Source organism: Leptidea sinapis, chromosome 13 (assembly GCF_905404315.1).
Source record: "Leptidea sinapis chromosome 13, ilLepSina1.1, whole genome shotgun sequence".
Taxonomy (NCBI): Eukaryota; Metazoa; Arthropoda; class Insecta; order Lepidoptera; family Pieridae; genus Leptidea; species Leptidea sinapis.
The window spans coordinates 11035378-11062955 of NC_066277.1; the positions used below are offsets into that span (position 1 = coordinate 11035378).

Here is a 27578-nt window from a genome sequence, read left to right on the forward strand (position 1 = left end):
GCTGATAGCAACGGAAACACCAGCGTCACTAACGTTTAAAAAATTAATTAAAGATTGACAAAAACTCGAAATACTTTAAACAGTCATTGAAGGTGTCCCGCGCATCCGCTTCTAACAAGTCATTGAAATATTTTCATTAATGTATGTTTGTTGTTTCATTAAACTAAGTGTTTCATATGTTATATTTAATCGTGAAATGTAAACTATTTGATATATTAATAAAAACAATTATAAATTAGTGTTAAGTGCAAAATTCACACAATGAGAGCGGTCAGTGGATTGGTTTGGGGAGCTCAGATTCGCGGAGCTGTCAATCAAATACTCATGGTTATTCTCAGTAAGTTATTTAATAATAATAGGACTTACTAATATATATACTATACTTTATAATACACTAAATTTACTTATTGATATTAATAAATTTAGAAAATTTGTTGATAGCAAACATAAAATCGAATTAACTAATTAAAAACTTATTTTTAGGGTTCCGTAGAAAAATGGCAAAAAACGGAACCTTTATGGATTCGTCATGTCTATCTGTCCGTCCGTCCCTATGTCACAGCCACTTTCTTCCAAAACAATAAGAAATATACCGTTGAAGCTTGGTAAATGATGTATTAGATGTATTCTGTGAAGCGCATTTAGATTTTTACAAAAAAATAAAAAAAAAAAACAATAAATTTTTGGGGTTCACAATACTTAGGACTGAAACTCAAATTTTTTTTTCATTAAACCCATACGTGTGTCTATGGATAGATCTTCAAAAATGATATTGAGATTTTTATTATCTTTTTTTTCTAAACTGAATAGTTTACGAGAGATATACTTCCAAAGTGGTCAAAAATCCCCCCCCCCCCCCCCCCCAGTAACTTCTAAATTAAGAGAATGATAAAACTAAAATATATATATGTTGTATGCAAACTTCCACCGAAAATTTATTTGAACGAGATCTAGTAAGTAGTTTTTTTAAATACATCATAAATCGTAAAATGCAATTTTGCTGCTACAGAACTCATCGTGACGAGTTTAATAATTTTTGATAGTAGCAAAAACGAGTCGGACTTTGCCGTTTTCTTTATTGTAACATATCTACCAACTATTACCAGTGGGAAGCTCCATTGTACTGGATGCCGGCTAGATTATGGGTACCACAACGGCGCCATTTTTCTGTCGTAAAGCAGTAATGTGTAAGAATTATTGTTTCGGTCTGAAGGGCGCCGTGGCTAGTGAAATTACTGGGCAAATGAGACTTAACAGCTTATGTCTCAAGGTGATGAGCGCAATTGTAGTGTCGCTCAGAAGTTTTGGGGTTTCAAGAATTCTGATAGGCACTACATTGAAATGGGCAGGGCGTATCAACTACCATCAGTTGAACGTCCTTCTCGTTCTAAAAAAAACTTATCCGTGTATCAAATATTTTCTTTCCTTTCCTGTTTCCTTTAGAATTATTTTTGATGTCATTTCTAATATACATGATACTACATAGGCTGCACTAAAAGTATCGGGAATGGAATATTTCCACTGTTCCTGTCATATTAAAATCTTTTTAATTGAAAACTGATTGGTTTTAAAAATCGAATACCATTTATTTATTAAAAAAAAGATTCTCGGCCTTGTCACAAGGTCTTGTCAAACTTGTTTAGTCGTTGAGAAAATGGAATTGACTCGAGAAAATTCTAGAGCGATGATTTATTATGACTTTCGAAGTGGTTTAACACAAAAATATTGTATTGACTGGATGATTTCTGCATTTGGTGATGAAGCCCCATCCAAAACCACAATTTAGAGCTGGTTTGCTGAATTTCAACGTGGACGTGTCAAGCTCAGTGATGATCCCCGTCAAAGTTGTCCAAAAACTGCAGTCACCAAAGAAAACGTTGATGCTGTGCGTAAGTTGATTGAGGAAGATCGACATAAGACATACCGCGAAATTCAGGCAACTTTAGACATTGGCATGAGTCAAATACAAATAATCTTGCATGAACAATTAGGTGTAAAAAAGTTGTTTTCCCGATGGATACCGCATTTCTCTGTGAAGAGCAAATTCGTTCTCGGAGTGTTGCAAAAAAAATGGTGGCCACGTTTGTCTCTAAAACCGGCCATGTTGCGACTATTCCTCTTGAGGGACAAAGAACGGCTAATGCAGAATGGTATACGAGCATTTGTTTGCCACAGGTCGTTTCTGAACTCCGTAAAGAGAACTTCATCATCATCCTCCATCACGACAATGCGAGTTCTCACACCGCGCACAGAACAAAAGAGTTTTTAGAGCAAGAAAACATAGAATTATTAGACCATCCGCCGTACAGCTCCGACCTAAGCCCTAATGATTTCTATACTTTCCCTAAAATAATGAATAAATTGCGAGATTTTCATCACCTGAAGAAGCTGTGGACGCCTACAAAATGGCCATTTTGGAGACCCCAACTTCCGAATGGAATGGTTGCTTCAATGATTGGTTCCATCGTATGGAAAAATGTGTCGAATTTCGCAGAGAATACTTCGAAAAGCAGTTAATACATTTTTAAATAGTAATGTTGTGCCACTTCCTTGATGAATTTTCAGTGCCACCCTCATACAACCGCTTCGGAAACAAATGGCGCTCTGAGAGAGAAGAAGAGCCGCAAGAAACTATCCCAGCATTCTATTTTTGCCTTCTTTTTACCAAAAATATACTATATTGTACTGTCCTTGTTATTGCTATAAAATAATAATAATCTAGGCCCAGGCTGTCCGATCACTTAGATATTTAGCTGTGTGTGACGTTTTATGTGAACGTATATTAAATTTTCATAAATGTACTGACAATGAACAGTAATAATATTTATTTCGATAGTATATTTAATCTTTTGGTCTTGATTTATTTTAAATCTAACGAACAATACTGGACTTATTGGATATCCGTTTCACCATTTATAATACAAGATACTTTATAGCCTAGTGGTTAGTGACCCTGGGGATATTTGTTTCCGAGTCTTGGATTATTTTTTGCGCTATTAAGATTCTGTTTATTACTGTCGTGTTACCCCAAATTATGATACCATACTTAATTATAGATTCCACGTAAGCGTGGTAAGCCGCTAGAGCCGCTATATATAGATTTTTTTATTCTTCTTATTGCAAAACCAAGACCTACTACTAACACTTAGAGCAACGCCGTTAGCTTAAATTTTTACAAAGCAGATAATTTTAATATCGCCAAAAATGATGAACACAAGGAATTGTGTACAAACATGTTTGGTTTTCCCGATCGACTTTTTCCTCAAGATCAGAATCTATGAAGTCGTAATTACAACGTTTAATAATAGTACGGTACAGTAACTACGTCATGAGTTATTGTCTCTCGTAATGTCTGACTTGTGAGGTACGTGTTGGTCACTTATGGTTCCGCATGCGACATACATACCAATTATGTTTGTGATATTTTTATTAATTCAAATCAAATAAAGTAAAAAATTTACACTAGCATCTACGTTGTCCGCTACTCTAACGATACGACTTACTGGAGTTAGTTAAAAACATATCGGTAAGTTTTTTTTTCCTATATATACCTATTTGCGCAAATATTACAACACATCCGTTATAAAAACGAGAATAATTCAGTTTTAGTTAAAATTTGTTCATAAATCATAATTTGATTACATTGTGATGTGAGATTATTGTTAAAAAGGCATTAATCGAAAACACGTGCACGTACACGGCCGTACTGTCGACACTCGAGGCATTCGTAGTCGAGCTGTCGTACGCTACGGACCTCTCTCACGAAGGTGAGGAAATACGTTTCGTTGCAGTTTTCTTTAGATGAACCAAATATGAGTGATTAAACCTACCGCCTCTTCCACTGTTCATACAGCAAGAGGTGAAGTCAAGCATGCTGAGGGCAATCGCCCAGGGGGGTTCATGTAACTGGATGTCGCAAACGCTTAGGACTTTAGAAGACTCAGTTCTGCGAGACCACATATTAGGCATGTTACCTGATCAGATGATTCCACAATTAATGTCTGTTAAACACTATATCGTGGAACTACCTTCCAGGGACGACTGGATGAGCAGCAAAGTCTTGTGGAAGGACGGGAGCCTCATGTGGTTCACCGATGGGTCCAAAATGGAAAATGAAGTTGGCTGTCGGGTCTATGGAGAACGCCCCAGGTTTAGATCCAGCACAAACCTGGGGAGCTTTACCTCCATATTTCAAGCAGAGGTGTACGCCATCTTGGAATGCGCGGAAACCAATTACCCAAAAGGCTACTTCAATCATAACATATACATTCACTCTGATAGTCAGGCAGCATTATTGGCTTTAGACGCTGACTTGACGACGTCTAAGTTAGTCAATAATTGCGTTGAATGGCTGAATTTATTAGGTATGAAAAACAGAGTGATTCTCAGATGGGCCCCAGGGCATGCCGGAATCATAGGCAATGAAATGGCCGATGAGCTCGCAAGAGCTGGGGCTAAAGCAGTCCAATATGATCCGGAACCCATTTGCGGACTGCCTAAGAGCGCCATCCGACAACCAATGTAAACAAGAAGCACTTAAACGCTGGAACAACTCTTCAGGTTTAAACTACTCTTAAGCACTGATAAGGGCATTCAACAGCAGCTATGCGAATGAAGCCCTATCATTGAACAGGAAAAATCTATGCATACTCACTAGGATGCTAACCGGGCACTGTCGCCTAAACAAGCACCTCAGTGTGGTCGGCATCAAAAGCGACAAAACATGCAGATTCTGCCTAGAGGATGATGAAACGCCTATTCATCTACTCTGCGACTACGGCCCACTAATGCATAAGCGTAACACAATCTTTGGCGACTACTTCGTGCCACCAGATAGTGTTTGCAACACTCGCGTCAAGGAATTACTACGGTTCGTAAAGCCGCAGGGCTTGACGACGAGCTTAAGTATGAGTGGCGAACACAATAGTTCAATTTTGGACGCGGTGTTACTAGGAATCTTTAGGACTAGGATACAGCCACCCTATTCAAATAATAATAATAATAAATAAAATATGAGTGATAACCAGCAAGTCAACAATTGTGATGTCAAGTATAGTGACGACACATCTTTATAAACAATACACAGGTTCTTTCTTCGTCATATATATACATGATAAAAAATAAAAATCTGCCAATAAAGTCCTTTCATACGATACCTAAGAACCTGTTTTTTTTATGACTTTTCCCTATACTCGTAGTATAAGACGGTATTACTTATCAAATTTCATAGTTCTAGGTCAACAGAAAATACTCTATAAATTTAGATTTCAAAGTGAGACATTCAAAATATACATTTTTGGCGGCATAAACGGCCGTAAAAAACGCAAGTAAACGTAAAATACTATCTTCGCGCCCCAATAGGCTTAATGGAAACCCAAGCGCTGGCAGCTATTTCGGTCAACGGATCAGCCTAGCTATTCATCGCGGAAATGCTGCCAGTATTCTTGGTAGTCGCTTCCCCGTAATGATAGTTTTATTGTATTTTAAATATAGTGATAAGAAAAAAATAATTACTTATATACCTACTTACGTGTACTTAAACAATTGCAACATTAATTTGTAGGTAAGCTTTATAATCGAAGCAATGTAATAACTTATCTGACGCAAAGGTCCGGTGTCTAAACACCACTGAACTAACATCTCTATAGTAATATTAATGGTGATTTATTTGGAAATGTTGACATTGCCCTTGTGACGAAATTTCTTCAGACAAATATTATTGTTAGAGCTGGTTATGTTTATGATGTCAATATTAGCTCCGTGTTCAGTTGAGGTCGTCGCTACGAACCTGCCTTCGAACAGGCTTTAGCGGATGTTAGGCATTTCAAGTCTGCCGGCTGAGCGACGGTTGTACAATAGTATATGAGCTGTATGAATATTATTTGGTATGAATATTATTCTCTAGGTTCTTGTAAGCTAGTAACAGTAGAATTGATAAACGAATAACATTAAAGTAATTGCAAAATACGAATTTTGTAACTATTTGAAGACTGTGTAGCTTGCTTTTCCTTTTATAATTTTTTTTTAGTTTTTGTTAAGTTGAAAAATTTGTTTTTCTTTTGTTTTAGTGTTAAGGTATTTAGATTATAATGGAGCTGACATGTTTATACATATAAAAGCCCCTAAATAAATAAAGAAAAAAAACTATTTGGTGAGCCGCTAGTTTTTATTTATTTAAAAATGCTGAAGTATTAGTATGGCTCTCGTAACTTCGTCACTTACATGACATATGGCTTGTGGCGGTGTCGTGAAGCGGGTCGTTTCTTCCCCTGAGGTATGCCGAGGGAAGGGTTTGCTGATTCATGAGTAAAACTCGTGAACTGTCACCGCGAACTGTGCTTGTGTTGGTAATACAAAGTTTAACGTATAACGTTTTTTATTATTATTTCATACATTGTTATAATATAATTTTTCTTTTTTAAATTTACCTACTCTGGTAATTTAAAAGAGTGACAATGTTCTGCCTTCTCATTAAAGCTTTCTGAAGATGTGGTAGATGTAAATTAATCTCGATTTTCAAAGGATAATTTTATGACGTTAATGTATAAATCATTTTGATGTGAAAAAAAGTCTAATTGCTAACTTCTATGCCATTACAAACCAAAAATAGGCTTTATTTATGGAAAAATATTAATAAAATAATAAAATGTAATTTCAATGGATAATTTTATAATGTATAAATCATTTTGTTGTGAATAAAAGTCTAACTTCTATGCCATAAGAAACCTTTTATGGCTACGAAGTTTTGTTGAGCTTAAACTTATAACTATAATTAAACAATTTGTTATTTTTTAAAGTGAAAACACTCACTTTTGGGATTAAGTACTTAATAAAAGTCGCCCTTTTAAATTTAAGAATTGAAAGAGCGACATCTCAAGTATATTTCCTAATATGCAAATATTGGGATTGAGCAGGTTATCAACTGTAAAGTAGATCCTGTAGATGAAGCCACAACCTGAGAGTGGAACAAGACATATCAAGACTTATGAACCTTAGGTCACTCGAACGGTTGCCTCAGTTGGAAGAGCGCTCTCACGGAACGCGGAGGTCGCGGGTGCAAGACCCGCATCGTTCATAAATTTAGTTTTCGAATTTAAATTGGATATCTATACTTAAGACTTATAATCAATACTAATTTGTAACAATAATTTAAATCGCAAATATAAAAAAATACAAAAATAATGACTATGCATTAATCACCCCGATATAATTTTCTCTTTTACTGCAGTTCTATTTTAAATTTTCTTTTACGGTCTCGACAGTTTCATTAAGTTTAATCTAAATACTTAGCATACTTATCAAAAATGTTAATTCGAAAGTAATCCTGAACTTTGTTGCAGTTTGAGAGTGCGTCTGTGTATTTACATTTTTTTAAATTATTATCTGACCATGGTTGCTCTACTCCTTATTGTAACTATTTGCAAAAAAAATATATATATATAAATATTACTACAATTCCCATCAAAATTCTATTTATTAAATTATTATAATATATTTTAATATTAAAAACAGTTTTAAAATAAGAAAAGGGAAGCACGTGCTATTTGTCATAGGTCACAATGGCTGGCAGTTCAAAATGATCGCTCGGCTTACTAGCTGTTATCCGCAACTTCGTCCCCGTGCACCAGTTACTTGGGGCAGCATTGTTTATTTCATATTTATAGTGTTTGTTGCATCATTTTACATTTTACATATTATATTGTAATTGAAATGATTTGTAAATCGATGTAAATGTAAATCTTGATATAAAAGAGTGGCAATGAGTTTCTTGCTACTTCTTCTCATTAGCTCAACCCCTTACGAAGTATCGGTAGGTTCAATAAGAAAAATTTTTTTTTTGATATTCATAAGTGTCATTTCCGTGATCTACGTGAATAAACTGATTTTAATTTGATTTGATTTATTATACTTGCTTTGCAAATAATACACACAGAAACTGCTGTAGTTAATGCATTTTTCTAAGCTAACAACTATAGAACTTTCATCCCCGCACAGGTGTTAAGTTTAAAAACGCTAAAACAAATATTTGTTTATTTTGTATTAAGTGCCTAAAACAAAGTTTCATGGTGTCATCTTTGCTAATGACGAACATACATACAAACTTTTACCAGTGGGAGGCTCGTTTGCACCGGATGCCGGCTAGATTATGGTTACCACAACGGCGCTTGTTTCTGCCGTGAAGCAGTAATGTGTAAGCATTACTGTGTTTGGGTCTGAAGGGCGCTGTAGCTAGTGAAATTACTGGGAAAATGAGACTTGACAACTTATGTCTCAAGGTGACGAACGCAGTTGTAGTGCCGCTCAGGATTTTTGGGCTTATCAATAATCCTGAGCGGCACTGCATTGTAATGGGCAGGTCGTATTAATTACCATCAGCTGAACGTCCTGCTCGTCTCGTCCCTTATCTTTATAAAAAAAAACTTCCATCCCCTATTTCAACCCTACTCCTTTTCCAAGTTCTAGTCTATCTCTCTATTCATCAAAATCAATTTAGTGGTTTAGCCGTGAAAGCATAAAAAACAATCTTACATTCACATTTAGAATATTAGTAAGGATTTACAACATATTGAAGTGAGTTTGCTAATAGTGCGCTGTTAATTGTACAAGTACTATTGACGTCATATTCTTTGATGCCAGCGAGACACGCTGGGCTCAACTTGGTACCCAGGGTGACTGACTTCCATGACGTCACACCGCTGTCCATGACCACCTGCAGGGCGACCTTGTGAACTAAAGCCACGCGCGCTTGATGTGTTGAAAAACACACATCCATAATAGTTAACGCAATGTCTACAAACAGTTAATAATTAATATTGTCTTAAACAAGAATGTGAAGTGGCAAAAATACATTGCCACTCTTTTAAAACAAAATTAACAGTTTCATCATTTTAAATTCAATCTATTATTATACTAAAAGTGGAAATAAAATGGATTAGAAACCTCAATATCATTTTTGAAGACTTATCCATATGTCAATAGCCAAACATGTATGGGTTTAATGAAAAAAAAAAAAAAAATTTCAGTTCTAAGTATACTCCCAAAATTTATTGTTTTTTCCTATTTTTATTTAAAAATCTTAATTCGGTTCACAGAATACATCTACTTACCTAAGTTTCAAGAGTAGGTACAGTTCTTATAGTTTCGGTAACTAGTGGCTGGGACATACGGACGGACAGACATGACGAATCCATAAGGCTTCCGTTTGTTGCAATTAGGTACGGAACTCTAAAAAGAGTATTGACGCTATCACAATCACATTAAGTGTTTTTAACAAAATACTTCTAAATAATGCTTCTAAACTAAACACATATTATATGTTCTTATGTATGTTGATAACAAATGAATATGTGTTTTGCCCTGATATAGATTAAAAGAATAGAATCACAAGGCCCAAGGCCCGATACGAAAGTGTCGAAAAGTGTCTAAGAGTCTAATCGAGTAGTAATTTACAATCGCTGACTAAATTAAGAGTTTAACTAAAATTTTAAAATAATAAATAAAATAATCTCCACTTTTAAAAAAAAGTTAAGACGACATTCAATTTTTATATAATATCTACGTATTATGATCTCATTTTCCATTTTTCTACTATAAACTACAAAATGTAGATTTTTTTCATTTATTTTTCAAATAACATAAAGGAAAGGAAATTATAATGCCATATATTATCACTACATTTTGTTGCAAGAGTGCATCCGAAGACAAGTCTAATAAGCCTTAAAATGGCTAAGATATTATAATATTATCTTAAGGAGTTTCCTTTTCATCACCAGATTAGTACGACGTTAACAGTTTCATTAAATAAATAATGTAACTAATTAAATCATTAAAATCAACAGTTATTAGTTACAGTAGATGCATCGATTCATACACACTGTAAAATAAGTAAAGGTAAGTATTATGTGAACGCTTTGAATATTTGAAGTATTAAAAGAAAACAGTCTTCGGCCTTACTTATAAACTGTACCAATAAAGTTATAGTTGAGACAAACCAAGACCACCGTTTAATGACAAGATCTTATCTGTCCTTAGTTATGTCCAATATAGATATAGTCCAATGGTTTATGTCGATAGGTTATTGAAATGTAAGTAAGCGTAAAATGATAGATTTGTCTACCTCTAGTATGTTAAACTAAGGATGTTATTGTAAATGGCCGTTAATCACTGACAACACTGACCATACAATGATAATTAGGAAGATTTTCAAATGTCAAGCAGCCTTGCAAATAAACGCGGGAAACGTTATACGTCCGAATAAGCCAATCATAAGCAAAATGTCGTATTTACGCATTTTGCATATTCTTGGTTTATTCTCAGGTATAAGTTCATACCAAGTTTATATGTAAGGCCGTATAGCTTTATAACCAGAGCAGGGTTCCGATAACAGGATCGGCCAGCCACCGCAACTTGTCGCCGTTCAGGAGCGTGGTAGATAGAATTACCCTATAGTGATATTAAAATAAATCTAGGTATATAGGTATGTGAATATACGAATGTAAATAACGCTGTGAGATGTCCAGCGTTCTGATTGGTCAACGATAATAGAAAGAATTTGAGCGTGTATACTATTTTCCGTCTTTTTTTTATGACAGTTAGGGACGAGAGGAGCAAGACGTTCAGCTGATGGTAATTGATACGCCCTGCCCATTACAATTGCGCCATTTGTTTCCAAAGCGGCAATAGTATCTAGTATATTAGAAATTACATCAAAAATAATTCTAAATGAATCATTTTTGAGAAAATAAACGCCTTTTATGCATTTTATCAGCTGCCTCAATTGTCACTCCTTTGCCTACTCCACTAGGATTTACCTTTATTTACCTTTGGACTAAATAATTTAAGGCCAGGCATAACATTTAATGATATAGATACATATCTATACGAGTATATATATATAGTAACACTAGCAGACCCGGCAAACGTTGTTTTGCCATATAAATAATTTTTTAGAGTTAGATAGTTTCTTGGACATAGCAACATTACTTTTTTCTTAAATAAAAGATTATTTCTAAAGTAAACGTAGCCTAAGTTACTCCTTATTACATCAGTTACCTTCCAATAGAAGTCCCATCAAAATCGGTCCAGCCATTTCAGAGATTAGCCGGAACAAACAGACAGACAGACAGACAAACATTTAAAAAAATGTTATTTTGGTGTATGTACAGTATATATATTCATATACATTGAGTAAAAAACGGTAATTTCAATATTACAAACAAAGACTCCAATTTTATTAATATGTATAGATTACTATGAATACCGCACAATACATATGAGTGATAAGAGCGGAACAAAACGAGAATGTAATGAGAGATTTGTTACAGCCTTGAAACGTTATTTATAATCATCAATTACAGACGTGAGGTGATTTAATTGTTTCAAGTTATATTAATTTGTGTAATTAATCCCAGAAGTGAAGGTTATCACTTTAAAAAATAACAAATTGTCTAGATTTGAAAGAGCCACATATCAAGTCAATGACATAATAAGCAAATATTCGGGTTGAGCAGGTTATCAATTGTAAAGTAGATCCTGTAGATGAAGCTTCAACCTGAGAGTTGAACAAGACGTATCAATAATTATGAACGTAACGACACTCGAATGGTTGGCTCAGTAGAAGAGCACTTGCACAGAACGCGAGAGGTCACGGTTCGAGTCCCGCATCAATTTTGTTTGCTAATTTAATTTGTGTAATTAGCCCCAGAAGTCAGGGTTATCACTTTACAAAATAACAAATTGTTTAAATACAATTGATAAGGGTAACTCTAAAATATTGGCACAATTTTTAAGAAAAACTCCAAAAAAGAGGTTTCCATCACTGTGAGCGTCATTGTTTACTTTGACTTATTTTAAAAAGTGTTTTATGTCATATGCCACTATCTACTGATATTTTCGATATAAGTTCATTGTTTGGGCAACCCGATGGAAGTTCATTATCATCAAAAGAATCTGTGGGCCTTTTAAAAACGCTTTCGAAGTGTTGACTTGGTCAACTGCCTGCTTTACAGCAGCGCCGGCAACGCTCCTGTGATTCCTCTGGTGTTGCAAGAGATTGTGGGCGGCGGTTATCACTTAACAACAGGCGACCCGTACGCTCGTTTGTCCTCCTATTCCATAAAAAAAAAAACGCATAACTCAGTCTCATTATTGTAATTTTTTCCGTTGTATGCAATGACGTTCTATACATAACGTAATTGGTTGTATGACATAGTGTTAGGATATAGGTCATATTACCCGTTCTTAGTGATTTAACGTACGACCATAAAAGGGTAGGATCTTTCTTGTTGTATACATGCATACGATCGATATATAATTTATGACATTTTTTTGTAATAGTTTTTGTTTTGACCGAAGAAAGTAAAATTCATCGATCCACTAGATGGATTTAATATTTTAAGTTGTTGAAACATGTATGGTCTTGAAAACTTGGTGGTGGTATCCTCCTTTAGCCCTTCGACGCCATGTTTTTAAAGTTGTTGAAGACATAGGCTTTTCGTTACAAGCATTGCTCTCTGCACCGATTGAAACACTAATTGGACATTGTAAATGGAACATCTCAATGTCGATGTGGCGTTTGGGCTATCCTGCTTTAAGTCACTCGGGCTGCTCCTCATGTTCAAGTTGCTTCAGTTGGTGTATCAAGGTACTTCTGCCAAAGACAGCAATCGACGCCAATATTTGGTAGTTTGGTAGTAGCTTGTGTTTGGTATCGAGACACTTGGCCCGTGGGGCCCAGAGGCTTGGAAAATTTTCAGTCAACGGATCAGGAGAGCTCTCCAACGCGAAAGTGATGTTAGAATTCTTGGCACACTTCTTGTGTCCATTCGCAGTGATTTTTTTACTTTATGCATTATTTCTATTATAGTATTCATATTTCTCTTTCATTCCAATTTATCATCAGGGAACATCCAATGGAAAAAGAATTCAGGTTTTGTGTCGAACGCAATTCCACCTGGATACTTTTCCGTAAATCTATTCAGCGATCGCATTTGAAAATAGTAATATGTTCTGCCATGTTGACCTGACCCGAACAGAATATACAGTCGGGTCACCGAGAATCATCGTGTTTCCCTTGCACACAATTTTTTACTCGTGATTTAATTCGTAGAGTAATAAGTCTGAAACCTGGGCTGCACCTCCGTGTAAGACCCATTCTGTTGTCAAGCGAAAATTCCGATTTCGTAGTCGTCGATGATGTTTAAAAGATACTGAGGGAACCCTAATTTCCAAAGAGACTCCATCATGTCCATTCAGCTCTCAGAGTTAACTCGTTTGACTTCAGGCTTGGCCAAAATGAAGAATCCACAAAGGGGCTGTGCGACCGTCGAATGCCAAATATCAACGTGATGAGAGTGATATATGCGGTAAAACAAGGACAACGTCCTCCTACCCAGAGGTGAAAATAGTACTACATGTGCGGCGCAGTTTGAGTCTTATTTCATTGAAGTACTGTCATACCAACTGAGTACACTAAACATTTTTTTGAACGAGTTTGGCCTTCTCTTCGAAAGAACCAAAGAACTGCACGTCACTCAATATATCTACACTAAGAATGCCTTTACAGGTGGTGGCAATAAGAGAGTGTTCTGAAATCGAAATTTTACGTCAAAGGTAAACTTTTTTGGCTCTTTAACCGAGCTAAGCTTTAGATTTCAGTCTTACACAAGAGCGTCAGATTTTGGACCGTTACACAATATATATCGGTATGCAGAGTGGCATTTCGGTATGGAGTCCTCCTCGTCCTCCTCGAGTTGTTTTCTTCATTACTGAGGGTCGTAACTCCCCAATGCATCAGTTTCTCCCTTACGATTTCTCTCCATCTACTGCGATCCTTAGCTTCATGAAGGGCATTGTGGAAGTTGATATTCAGAGAAGATGGTCTTTGGTCCGACCATCTCGTGGGACTGCGTCCTCTAGGTCATTTGCCATCTGCCTTGCCTGTCACCATCAGCTGCTCACCATTGTGACCCTATTCACGTGCAATTTGTCCGAAGAATTCCAGCACCCTATGGAGGCATAAATAGTGGAAAGTCTAGTTTTTCGGTATGGAGTAACGGCTTCGAATTTCAAATACCATTTATTTTATAATCTATGTATTCTTAAATACCCACCTACTCTCCCTCTAAAGGACGGCAGTGCTCTTATATACTATTGTACTTGCTATATTGCAGACGTCCATGGGCGCCGGTTCACAATTCCTATCATGTCAACACTGACCTCTACTATATATCACTGGACTGGCGGCTGTCAAAGTGCTTTTGAGCCTGTTTGATATTCGCCATTTTGGCGCTGTTGGCCAAGTAGTGAGAGTCTGCGGTACTAAAACTAGTGATGAAAACCTCAGCAAACATCGATAGATGGTGGAAAACTATTTACAAAATAACATTGTGTACTGTATAACGTTGATCCTTGAAGTATTAATAACAGGGGAAACGAACGAAATTAATTCCAAATGTAAAAATAGTTCAGAGTATTGTACAATCCTTCGCAGCCATTTGTATTATACGTCAATATTAATTCTCTAGACGCTCGCGAGTGGCGCTTCAGATAGGCACAAAAAATTACTGTCAAACAAATGGAACAGCCTGGCCAGTGGTACTAATACAGGTCAGTGCATGTCGATCTCATAAATGAATTTACTTACTTTACTTATGTGTGTTGCAGTTAACGTGCCAGCCGTATCGTTCGGCCTGGCTCTGGGCTGGGTGTCGCTGGTGAGTGGCGAGGCGGGGGGCGAGGGGCACGCGCGGGCAGCCGTGGTCGCCTCCATGAGTACGTTCGCGGCGACCTTCCTGGGAGTCCCGCTCAGTGCCAAGGCCATCACGTACGGAAGGAAGTTCGCTGTCATCGCCACTTCTGCAGGATTTGTGGTGACAATTCAGAATCTTAATTGAAGCAGTTTTGACTATGAGTCGAATTCCAATTTCGACCTCTAGAAAAACATATCTCGAAGTACCCATATCAGAAATGTGTGAATATGTGTTGCTTATGCGATATATAAGATCACGTAAAGCAATTCACACTCAAATCTATACCTGCAATGGAAAGTGGGTATTGTATAGTGGGCAATCATTGTGCTTTTTATGGGAACCGCATTACAAAAACTCTCGTAAAACTGTACACGTTTCAAATTTAATTGGAAATTATTAGGAATTAGATAAATAATAAAGTATGTTATTTCGGGTAACCTAAGCTGTGCTAAAACTAAACTCACTATGTACACATGAAATAAGCGCTTTACATAAAGTATTTATTAATACGACCGACCAGATTAAAAAAAATACTCTTTTTTTGGTGATGATTGATATTTTCCGGATAGCCGTATCAAAGAAATGCCTATGCGTTTTGTTTTATTTGAAAATTAGAAGATGATTGAAAAATTTGATTGCTAAAATTCGAATTCTTATTATATTCAGATGACAGTAGTTTAAATGGCAGACTTGCGGCAGTTCCCAATATACTATCTACAGATAGAGATAAATTACTATCTTCTACTGTCAGTAATTAGCTGTCAATAATCTGGAGCTGTCCCAATATACCCGATAAGTCATTCTTATCGCTTTATATTGGGACGCGTGAATTGCAATTTCCATACAAACTTATATCGCTGGTAAGCTATACGTCCTCCGATTTGACAGACAGCGTGTACGGATAATGTGAGTTACGGTCGATAAGTTTATTGGGAAAGAAAAGTCAACGATAGTAAGTAAGAGATAGACTGAATATTGGGAATGGCCGTTATAGAATCGAGAGAAATCCACGAGAACAAATTACTATAGCTTCTCATCTCATCAGCTTGAGCAGGTCTTCATAGCACGCGAATTTCTTAGAATTCTAGCCCGGGAAAAGTTTCCAATAAAATGTTTAGCTACACGAAATCTGATGGTACAGGTCTGCTGGTCATTGAAGCTAGTCGGTGGGTGGTGGATGCTGGGAGGGCGCGTGGCAGCCGGCCTCGCGGGCGCATCCTCCTGGGTACTCGCTCCTCTTCTGGCGAGAGAGGTATCACACACACTCGAGGGTCCAACATGCTCTCATTTCTAACCAGCCAGTAATGGGACTAAGTTTATTTTTATCTATTTATTGCACCAACCAACTATACACTAATACATACAAAATGATATAGACAAAAATAACAACCGATTTAAAAAATATATTCCAATTTAATATACCTACATTAAAAAGTAAACAAACTAATTGCACGTTCTTCTACAACTTAATACTCAACTTATTTTTAGAGGTCTCCTAAGTAAGAAGTTGGATGAGGCCAGCACAGGACCGATCGTCGTGGAAATCTTTTGGGGAGGCCTTTGTCTCGCAGTGGACGTCTTCTGGCTGATGATGAAAGTAAAATGAAATGAAAAATATTAGACTGGGTACATAAAACCCACTCAAATTATTACGTCACTTTAAAGCTTTAGATTTATATCCTTCAACCACAACACATGATTTAAATACAGTACCGACAGGAGGTATATGTGAATGGGTAGTAAATTTTGATATAAATGATTTAAGTTTTCTTTAGTGTTAATTCCGCCAATATTTGTTTTAAAACAATTCGACACGTGTTTCGCCTCTACACGAGGCATCCTCAGGACGTGTTGTCTCGCCAAAATCTGGCACGAGACTCTTGGAGAACCAAAGTTACCGTTACATAGGCCAAATGATTGCGAAACTGAAGTGGCAGCAGTAAAGTCCTCGAATGGCGACCACGTGACGGAAGACGCAGTGTTGGTAGGCCCCCCACAAGATGGACCGACGATATGGTCTAGATCCCCGGAATACGTGGGATGAGGGCCACGCAGGACTGATCATCGTGGAAATCTTTGGGAGAAGCCTTTGTCCAGTATTAGACGTCTTCCGGCTGATGATGAAGTGATTTAAAAAAAATATTTGAATGTTCGGGGTAAGTGTCCATATCCGCCAAGCCGGACTCTTCTGTGACATCCGACGCGTCCCATAATCTGGAACAATGTATTGTCACTTATTCCCAATAAAAATATTATGATATCGTAAGATTATAACGGTGTCTTGTACTTGTGACAGATGTGCTCGGAGCAGTGGCGAGGTGCTGCCGTGTCCGCGCTGCCCCTCGCTCACAACCTGGGCGTGCTAGTCATGTACATCGCCGCAGACGCCAAGGTGCAGCTGAGGTACTCTATTGTTACCACTGACCTCTACTATATATATTTATTTATATTTGTGCCTGTTTAATGTTCGCCATTTTGGCGCTGTTGGTCATGTAGCGAGAGTCTGCGGTACTAAAACTAGTGATGACAACCTCAGTAAACATTGATAGATGGTGGGGAACTATTTACAAAAAAAATTGTTTTCTTTATTACGTTGATCTTTAAAGTATGTAGCATTACACGGAAAATGAACGAAATTAATTCAAAATACAAAAATACTTCAGAGTAATGTACGTTCCTTCGCAGCCATTTGTATTATACGTCAAAATTAGTTCTCTGGACTCTCGCGAGTGGCGCTTCAAATAGGCACAAAAAAATTGCTGTCTAACATATGGAACAGCCTGTCCAGTGGTATTTATACAGGTCAGTGACTGTTCACTCATTCACCAATGGTAGTGTTGTTTTATATAGCATTGACCAGTCATAGCATTGCTGTTTGTAGTATTAACAATTAATTCGTTTTGTGCGTGGAGATAGCGCAGGTGGTAACGGCCTTCTAGAAGTTGAAAGACTACGAGGTAGAATTATTCAAAGCTATAAAAATATATATTTTTGTAAGTTACTCTAGTCCAAATGTTTTGAGTTTTCTTTAGTGTTAATGCCGCCAATATTTGTCTTCAAACAATTGGACACGTGTTTCGCCTCCATACGAGGCATCGTAGCAATCTGGCACGAAACTCGTGCCAGAGTTTGGCGAGTCAACATCTCCTGAGGATGCTAAAGAAAACTCAAAATATTTGGATAATTATGGATTTCCGCAAAGTAACGCCTACTTCAATAAAAATACTCTAGTTAAAATAAAGCAATATGTGAAACAATGATCTAACGAAAAATCCTTTACTTTAAATTGTATTACCGCATCGTTCGTTATTAATAATACAATAAGTATGAGTACTTACTATGTCACCTTACATATATCCTATCATTCATTTATTGTTTAACTGTACGATATTTCATTAACCGGAACAATATGTACTTAATCTTTCATTATATCTATATGTTTCCTTACAAATGCTTACAACAATGTGATATAAATCTATTCAAACACATTTCCTAGAATCATTAACGAACTGTTAAGCACATAAATAATTTACATTTCCAGCAAATATTTATTTAAGTATGTACGCTTGACAGAATATTATTGATATTATTGTCTTTGCTGGCAAAAATTCCATATCATATAAATATCCGGTTATATAATATCAGATACTTTATGTAAAGTAATTTTAATCTTAATTTTTTTTTATTATTATGATTTGGGGATTTCAATGCACTTAAATCCTAGAATCTATTGTGCCCCCGGTCATGTCCGGTGGTATCTTGCTACAGTGCGATCAAGCCCGCGTAGTGTCGCGAGCGATCTGCGGACTGCAGCCGGTTTGTAGGTCCGTGGTTAGCTTGCGCCCGCCGGTAGTGTACCGGTGAGCGCCCATCAGCCAGCGGCGACTAGGTCACGTGGTAGTCCTCTTATGTCCGGCGGTCGTCGATGGTATGCGCTAGCGCGCCTTCCCTCAGTTCAAAAGTTAAGGAGGAGAATCGAGGCTATTAACTAGGGAGCGTGTTACTGTGCCGAGATTTAAATTATATCCTCAAGACCTATAACTTTTAAAAGGCGCCTACGCCTGATCCTAATCCTCAGAGGGTCCAGGCAGGGCACGTCCTCTGCTTTAAGTGAAGGTATTTTAAGACACCCCAGCCTGATTCTGGCTTCGCATTCCAGAAGGATGTGTATGAGGTCTTGAGTGGTTCCACTGAGACCCATTCTGGCTAGGTGCCCATTCAGCTTGCAATGGCCGGTTAGGAATCCCGTGAGGGCTTAATAGTGACATTCAAATGACTGACTTTCGTCAATAATTGTAGAAGACATATTTAATTTCAGTACAGTGTTTTGGTGGTGCTTGGGTCTGTCAATCACTCACTGCTTCCTGTTTATGCTGGTTCCAGAATCACCATCATTTCTTGCAGCTAAAGGAAAGTACGAGGTAATTTAAAATATCGATCAATTAATTCTTAGTGAGTTTTTTTGTTCCGTTTTTTCTATATCAGAGCGTCACCGTATTTCCTGAAGTAAAACTTGAATGAATGTATATGTATTTTTATATTTACTATCGGTGTATATATACATGTACGAGTACATATAGTTTCATAAGAGTAAATCTAAAACACGAGTATTAAATATTAAATTTGTTACACCGTTCGTTTTTTTTATGACAATAAGGGACGAGACGAGCTGGACGTTCAACTGTTACGCCGTGCCCATTATAATACAGTGCTACTCAGGATTCTTGAAAAACCCAAAAAACTCTGAACAGCACTACAATTGCGCTCGTCACCTTGGGACATAAGATGTTAAGTCTCATTTGAAGAGTTTCACTAGTTACGGCGCCCCTCCGACCGAAATACAATAATGCTTACACATTACTGCTTTACGTTAGTAATAGGCGGCGTTGTAGTACCCATAATCTAGCCGGCATCCTGTGAAAAGGAGCCTCCCACTGGTAACTGGTTCACTGGCCGTGACCCAGTCATAGTCGAACAAATAAATAACTTACACGGATCAGAATCGAAAAATGTACATATTATATTGTGCAGCAAGCACTCTTACAGTGAGCTCCTTCCTAGTGGGCTGATCAAACCAAATATGAATTAAAAATAATATGCGAACCACCGGTCATATTCAACATGCTGTGAAAAATGCAAATGGTCTAAAGTTTGCACTGCGTACTACTCTCGCGATGGAAAAAAGATTGAGAGAATGCAGGATTTGAGGATATAAATTGTGATGAAGCTGGATTAAGTTCACCAAGAATGGACAGGGACATAATATTGTGGCAGAGACTACAGGGGAGTGTTTTCACATATTCACAAAAGTAATATAGTATTGAGTACTTGATGCGAAACTGAAGTAGCAGTGGGCAGGGCACATAGTTCGACGAACAGATAGCTGTTGGGGCAGTAAAGTCAAAATAGCGGCCACGTACCGGAAGACGCAGTGTACAGATCTGGTCAAGATCGCCGGAATACGTTGGATGAGGGCAGCGCAGGACCGATACTCGTGGAAATCTTTGGGGGAGGCTTTTGTCCAGCAGTGGACGTCTTCCGGCTGATGCTGATGATTGAGTATTTATACATTTTAGTCAGTTTTTTGTTGTGAAATATGCAATTGGTGTATATATTATGTTGAAGGAAGCTCGTGCATCGCTGGCCTGGCTCCGAGGCCGCTCGCCTCTAGAACTGGAACTAGAAGTCGAGCTGAAGGCACTGCCCCCGCCGGAGACAGATGAACTATCCTCATTTAAACTGGCCAAGGAAATGTGTGAGTTTGCTTCAATTAATTTTGTTAACAAGCATTATTTATAACTAATATTAATACTTCTTGCAAAGGTATTATTTCAAACACCAAATTTAAGGACGAATTATGCTCTGAATTAGTTTAATATTCAAACATATTATAACATTGATTACTTTAACGGAATATAAATTGAAATAAAAAATTTGGATAATGTATAGCAAAATCACACACACGCAGGAACAGTTCAATCCCCTTTGTAATTCTAAATGTTTAATCCAATTTTGTATATATTTTTTTGTTATATTTGTATTTCATATAACTATGTTTCGTATAGGGCAAATTCTGCTACACATGGAGTACTGTTCTCACCCCAGGGCAGTCGCTCCGCCATACCATTCTTCCATTCGAATAATCGATGATTAAGTCATCTCCGATTGGCTTGATTCTTTATAGTTGGAGTTGCCAGTTTCTATCACGAGAGTGCTCGGTGTAGTTGTCCGGGTTGATATCAGCAGCCACCGGACATTATGTCGAAATTCGAAATTTCACTCGCATCATATAACCCCACGGCCGTTGTTTAAGCTCTCGCACACTATTTTGTCCACATTTTTCTGGGTATACCTTCAGATAAAATGCGTAATTTTGTTACAGTGAGTGATCGTCAACGGCGTTTCGCGTTCATAGTGGGGGGAGTAGCAGTGGTGGGGCAGGAAGTGTGTGGGGTGCTCGCCATTATGCAGTACGCGGAGCGGCTCTTCTTGCTGACCAGGGACCAGACAGAGCACTTCGCAGGTATACTGGTGCATCACCCCGGACTGATATACTTTAGCTAAACACTGGAGTGAATAGAAAAATAACTCAGGGGTAATTCTCCATGATGGGCCATTCCCAATATTCAGTCTGTCTCCGGTTGTGGCCTACTTGAGATAAAAAATCGTAACTATCGTTGTCTTTTCTGTCCCAATGAACTTATCAGCGGTAACTCATCTTATCCGTACACGCTGTCTGTCAATGGGACGACGTATACTTACCAGGGATAGAAGTTTGTACGGAAATTGCAACAGTGAACTGGCGATAAGAATGACTTATCGGGTATATTGGGACAGCTTCAAGTCATGGAAAGCTAATTACTGACAGTAGAAGGTAGTAATTTATCTCTATCTGTAAATACTATATTGGGAACGGCCGTTAAGATGTGTCCCCGATACTTCAGCACTGGTCAAAGTGATGTTTGCTCGTCATGATAAAAAAAATACTGATTTTGCTTAAATATATTTTTTAATATTTTTGCTTAAATATAAGCAAACAAAATATGCGCATAGATCTGCTTCATAAATGTGCAATACAAGTAAAACTCAATTAAATACAGTTTTTTTTAACGAATTATTTCAGTATTTTCACCTTCGCTTTAAACTATTTTGCTATCCATTAATAACGTTACGTTACTATTTTTGTAATTTTTTCGCAGTGAACTCTACAGAAACAGCTGCATATGCGAAAACAGCTGACCTATGGCTGGGGGTACATTCTCCGTCACAACGAGCTATAGTTTTGGGTGCTGTGCAACTGGTGGCATCAGCTTTGTCACTGTACTTGGTTGAGAAAGTTGGGAGAAGGGTAAGGCTACCTTTCATTATATTGGTAGAGATACGGTGCAGCAAGCATTGTAATATACGATGGGAAACTAAATGGGTGATGTGGATCAAACTGAGCTTTGGAAAGAATCAAAAAAGAATTGTACTCCTATAAGTCCAACGATGGCTAATGTTTTTTTTCCTATTACGAGGATATTATGCAAATTGAGCAAATTGAATTATATGCTAGTAAAGTTACTAAACTCAAGCGCCGTCCACCTTCGCCACCACCTTGAGACGGCGCAACCGGCCTTGTTTTTCCTTACAGTGACTTTTATTAGCGACACAGGATATTTAACAAACCCGGGGTCACAAGCATAATGTTATGTCACACGCCGGGATGTCTGTGATTGTCAGGGAGAATTAAATCTGCTGTCGCCGTTTTGTCAATATCAAGGGACGTGGACTCTATGGTGAACGTACATTTTGAAACTGCATCCGTTACAACTCATGTGTCTACACTACAGGGCCTATATAACACGAAACGGATTGTCTCAAGAGCTGTGTTCCATTATTGATCAATGACGTTATTGCTGAGATTTCCGCCACCGAACTTAGTGACTTAAACGCGCATAATCCCGAATGATTTTAGTCGGGCATCAGGGAAGGGTTATTATTTGTGTATTATTTTGTTTTGGCGTATAGTCTGTTTTGATTGGACGTGGATTGCCACCTGCTATTCTTATAGGATCTTCTTCTGCTGTCTGCATATCCCGATAGTGACCAGGTCCCACTGACGCCCCTCCTGGAACGACTGATCATTACCTGGTCAGTAGTGTCTACTAGACAGAGAGGAATGTTGTGTGGAACATCTTCGACCCGCCGCGTATGGTACTGTATCGCGTAAGACCTCCCTCACTCGCGGGATTGTTGCATAATAAAACAATGTTACTTCTCTGGTTCTTCGTTGTCGTGTTCGATTATTTTCTCATCCGCGTCAATATTTCAAATTTGAATCATTTACTGTTCTTCATCTTTACGGCCAACCATAGAACAATGAGTTCTTATATGTGGATAAGAACTCCTTGTTTCATCATCGGTCGATGGTGGGAATGGGATTCCTTTCTTCCATTCTGCCCTTGGGGTAGCATTTTTGTTTTGATCACATCATGTTTTTTTATCACCCTAGTGCTTGCTCCACTTCAGTCGACGATGTAACACTACAAGATATATTTTCATATCAAACTCTGTGATGGAGATCGGTGGCAGATCACAGTCCTGATTCAATGCGTCAGTTAACGTAGCAATTGACTTTCTGGAACCGAACTATTAAGAGGATTGTGCTCTCAATCTTGTATATCTCAATGAAATCATTTAAATATAAAAAAGATAAACTACAACGTAATATAATTAGAGCACTTTGGCGTTCCCTTGGGACTGTTAAATTTAAAATATTCTATGATTTTATTTTACTCGAATTTACTTATAAAATCCTTGCTCCCTCTGCTCTCGACAGCCGCTGATAGTATGGGGCGCATGGGGCGTGGGCGCAGCACTAGCGTGTAGCACGGTGTTGCTAGCGGAGGGGGGCGGGGAGCGAGCTACTCGCCTGGCGGGGGGCGCCGCTCTCGCTATCGTGGTAGCAGTCGCGATCGACGCGGTGGGACTTCAGCCGGCGCCCTATGCGTTGCTCGGCGATATGTTCCACTACCAGGTATCAATCAATCAAAAATATTTTATTTCGTAGGTAAATTGGACGTAGTTACTGAAAAACGTTCCAAGCCATAAACGTCACATTTTAATAAATTCGTGTTTAAGGTTTAATAAATAATAGGGTATCCATATATGTGGGTTGGGCTGCCATTTTTTGTCAATCCGGTAATATGAATTACGTGACCAGTTCTTAACTCAATTTCGACATGATTGTTGTTTGAAACGTTTTTCTGGAATTACGTCCAATTGCATTACACTCACGGCCGTTTTCAATAACATATATCTAGTTACGGATACAATGCTGTCACCGTTTGATATCAAGATCTTATCTCTTCATAGCTATGTCAATTATAATTATAGTTCAATTCTTTATATCGATAAGGAATTGAAATGGAACTAAGCGTAAAAGGATAGATTTGTGCACCTCTAGTAAGTTAAACTAAGGATAGAGAGGTTATTGAAAACGGCCGTTAATATGTAATTTCTTATACAGCTTGTTCGCAAGGCAGATTTCCTTAGAGAATAACGAGCAAAAACCTCTAAGGTTGCTATTTTCAAAACAGAATGGTATTACAAGTTCTTATTTTCAATTAAATTTCCAAATCATTTCAATTACATTATATGCAAAGTGATGCAACAAAATACATAAACATCAATTACCAAATGCCTGACAGGAGTAACTGAAAAAAGTAAACTAATAAGTAAAAACACAAAAACATTTTAAGTTATAGTTATTAAGTGCATACATATAGTACAATACAGGGCATTATTCGAGCATTTATTAGCTATTATATAAAAACAATAAAAAAAATAAAAATAAAAGAAATAAAAAAACATAAATCTGATTTCCCGGTAAAAAAAATCATCCAGCCACCACAAGCAGCGCCCGTTCACGAGCATGACGCGTGGAGCAGCCATCGCTTCCCCATCGACCATATTTTAGGGAAGGGAACGACCCGCCCCACGTCGCCACCACAAGCATCAAGCGAGCATGATGATACCTGTCACGAGAGCTCTACAAAATAACAAAAGATAATGTTCATCTACATATTATACGTTCGTCGTCGCCATCTTTCATGAACGCAGACAATGGAATGACGCCTTACTCAGTGTGACCAGTGCTGTATGGAATTTTTAAGCGACCTTTGGAGCCAGCTCCTAATGCTTATTAAGGATTCAAGGATTAACATCCTGCAATCCTATAAAGAATATTTATTACAGTGACATGTAATCTAAGTAGGTTCGAGTCTTATGGACAAGTGCCCCCGCGCCGAGATATGCCATACATCAGCGCCATTTGGGTTCACCCGCAGCATTTATAATGGCGCATTTATTTTACGTGTATTAATAGATTGAAATGAAATGAAATATATCTGTATTGCACACCACAAAATAATTAAACATAACAAAAATCGAGACTACAAAAAGCAATAGGCGGCCTTATCGCTTAAGAGCGATTTCTACCAGGCAACCTGTAATGAAGTAGTTTAAGTTGAAAAGGTAACAGAAGGTGGTGTTATCGATATGCATAAAATTTAAACATACACATATATATATGTATACACGTATGTGTAGTAATAATTCCAAGAACATATTGCTTATAATTAGGATGTAATGAGAGAATATATCAGAAAACTATTGAAACAAGCCATAAGAACATACCAACTAACCTATCTTATAAACAAAATGAGAGTCAGAACTTGGTCAGGGCGTGGCAGTGTGCCAAAGGGCACATCCGATTTTTTTTATGAAAATAAGAGACAACACGAGCAGGACCTGCCCATTACAATGCGGTGCCGCTGAGGATTATTGAAAAGCCCAAAAATTCTGAGCGGCACTACAACTGCGCTCGTCACCTTGAGACAAGATGTTTGCCCAGTAATTTCACTAGCTACGCGCCCTTCAGACCGAAACACAGTAATGCTTACACATTACTGCTTCACGGCAGAAATAGGCGTCGTTGTGGTACCCATAATCTACCCGGCATCCTGTGCAAAGGAGCTTCCCACTGGTATCTGTTCCTAGCAAGGTTCTCTTGTAACTCTTGTAACAATGTTCGCAGTACCGGAGCTGCGCGCTTATGTTGGTGACAGCGACGTCGAGTTTGGGCAACGTCGTGGAGGTGGGCATCCTCCCACTGGTGGCCTCGCAGTGTGGGGTGGTGTGGGCTGTGGGACTGGCTGCCGGCTTCACGCTGGCATACGCCCTGTTCGCTACTCTCACCGTGCCGGAGACCAGGATGCGCAGCGTCGAAGAGATCTACGACGAATTATGTCCGCGAGTCAGCTGCGGCGAAGTGACAGTGGGGGAAGTGACTATTGCCAAGTGTAGTGAGACGGTCGTGTGCACCAAGTTGTGAGCGGACTGCTCTAGAGTTATATCTTACAAATTGTTATTATTATAATTAAACTAGCTGACCAAGAAAACGTTGTATTGCCATATAAAGTAATTAAAAAAAATCATTAAATAAAAATTTTTGGGGTATAAAAGATAGATGCAACCGATTTTCAGATCTTGCAACTCTATTGCGTATCTGTGGATGGAATAGAATAAATAAAAATAGATGTTGATTGTATACGGGTGAAAAATTGAAGTTGAATAAAATTAAAATAATTAATCATTTAGGGGTATGAAAAATAGATGTTGGCTGATGCTCACATTTGCCCGGTATACACCCAAATTTTCGAACAAGTTGGTTTAGCTGTTTTGGAGGAGTTTGGTAATAAACACCGGCACACGAGAATTTTATATATTAGGTAGTGTTTATATTTGGTTCTACTGCTCTATAAACAGTAAATTCTTTTTTAAATTGTACACTGTTTCTGATGGTTCCGAAACTTTGAAAAAGGAAAAGGATCACTACGGGATCTCTTTGTTGTTTGTCTGTCTAGATCAGTAAAATTATACAAATGATTTAAGTTTTCTTTAGTGTTAATTCCGCCAATATTTGTTTTTAAAACAATTCGACACGTGTTTCGCCTCTACACGAGGCATCCTCAGGACGTGTTGTCTCGCCAATATTTGGCACGAGACTAGTATACTAATATACTAGACAACACGTACTGAGGATGCCTCGTGTAGAAAATGATCAAAGGATAGCAGTGTTACAATTAAAACTTATTGTGATTTGATCAATCGGCTCAATTTTTAAATAAATATAAATAGCGCGTGCTAATTTAGAATAATTTGTAAATCATGTTTGTTTTTAATTATAATAATTGAATCAAGTCAAAATACAAAATTATGTCTCGACAATAACCCAGACAATTTCGAAAGCTTTCTATGAGTTCATCATCATTTTTAAAATCGGTCCAGAAATGGCCGAGAAACAATTTAACACAGAAATCAAATGGAGTCACCCGGCCCACCGGTGACTCCCAAGCTTCGCTCCATAAATAAACTTAAAATACCAAAGGTTGTGTATATTCTTTGAGCTAGGTTCACTAACCTTTGAGTAACTAGCACCCACATCAATCACAAAAAATCTTTATTTATTTATATATAATACTTTGCTGGAGTGTGAAAGTAAAATTTTCTGTCTACAACAATTTAGATGGCACATTAAGCATTGTACTGTTTTATAAAGTCTTTCTTTAGTGTTTATTGCAATTGTCGATTTCTTCGTATACAGTGTGTTCTAGCCTAGCTAGTGTGTTCTAGTTCAAGCACTATGAATGTAAGACCAGTCAGTCCATGTCGATACTTAAATTAAGTTTAGCCTAAGTTAGTTTGTTATCTATATGATAAGTCTAAGTTTGTTTATCTATTTGATTAGTCTAAGATGCCAATACACATTTTTATTATTATTAA

The 27578-nt window shown here is 37.7% G+C and overlaps 1 protein-coding gene across 1 annotated transcript; it reads left to right on the top strand.

The window, feature by feature from the left end:
* On the top strand, window positions 1–27578 carry LOC126967410 (probable metabolite transport protein CsbC). Its single transcript, XM_050811857.1, has 10 exons — window positions 1–337; window positions 14665–14870; window positions 15892–16002; window positions 17047–17153; window positions 19069–19171; window positions 20376–20505; window positions 21133–21273; window positions 21950–22098; window positions 23572–23769; window positions 25831–27578. Exons 1-10 carry the CDS (start codon window positions 262–264, stop codon window positions 26125–26127), a joined length of 1518 nt encoding a protein of 505 aa, XP_050667814.1. The 5' UTR covers window positions 1–261; the 3' UTR covers window positions 26128–27578.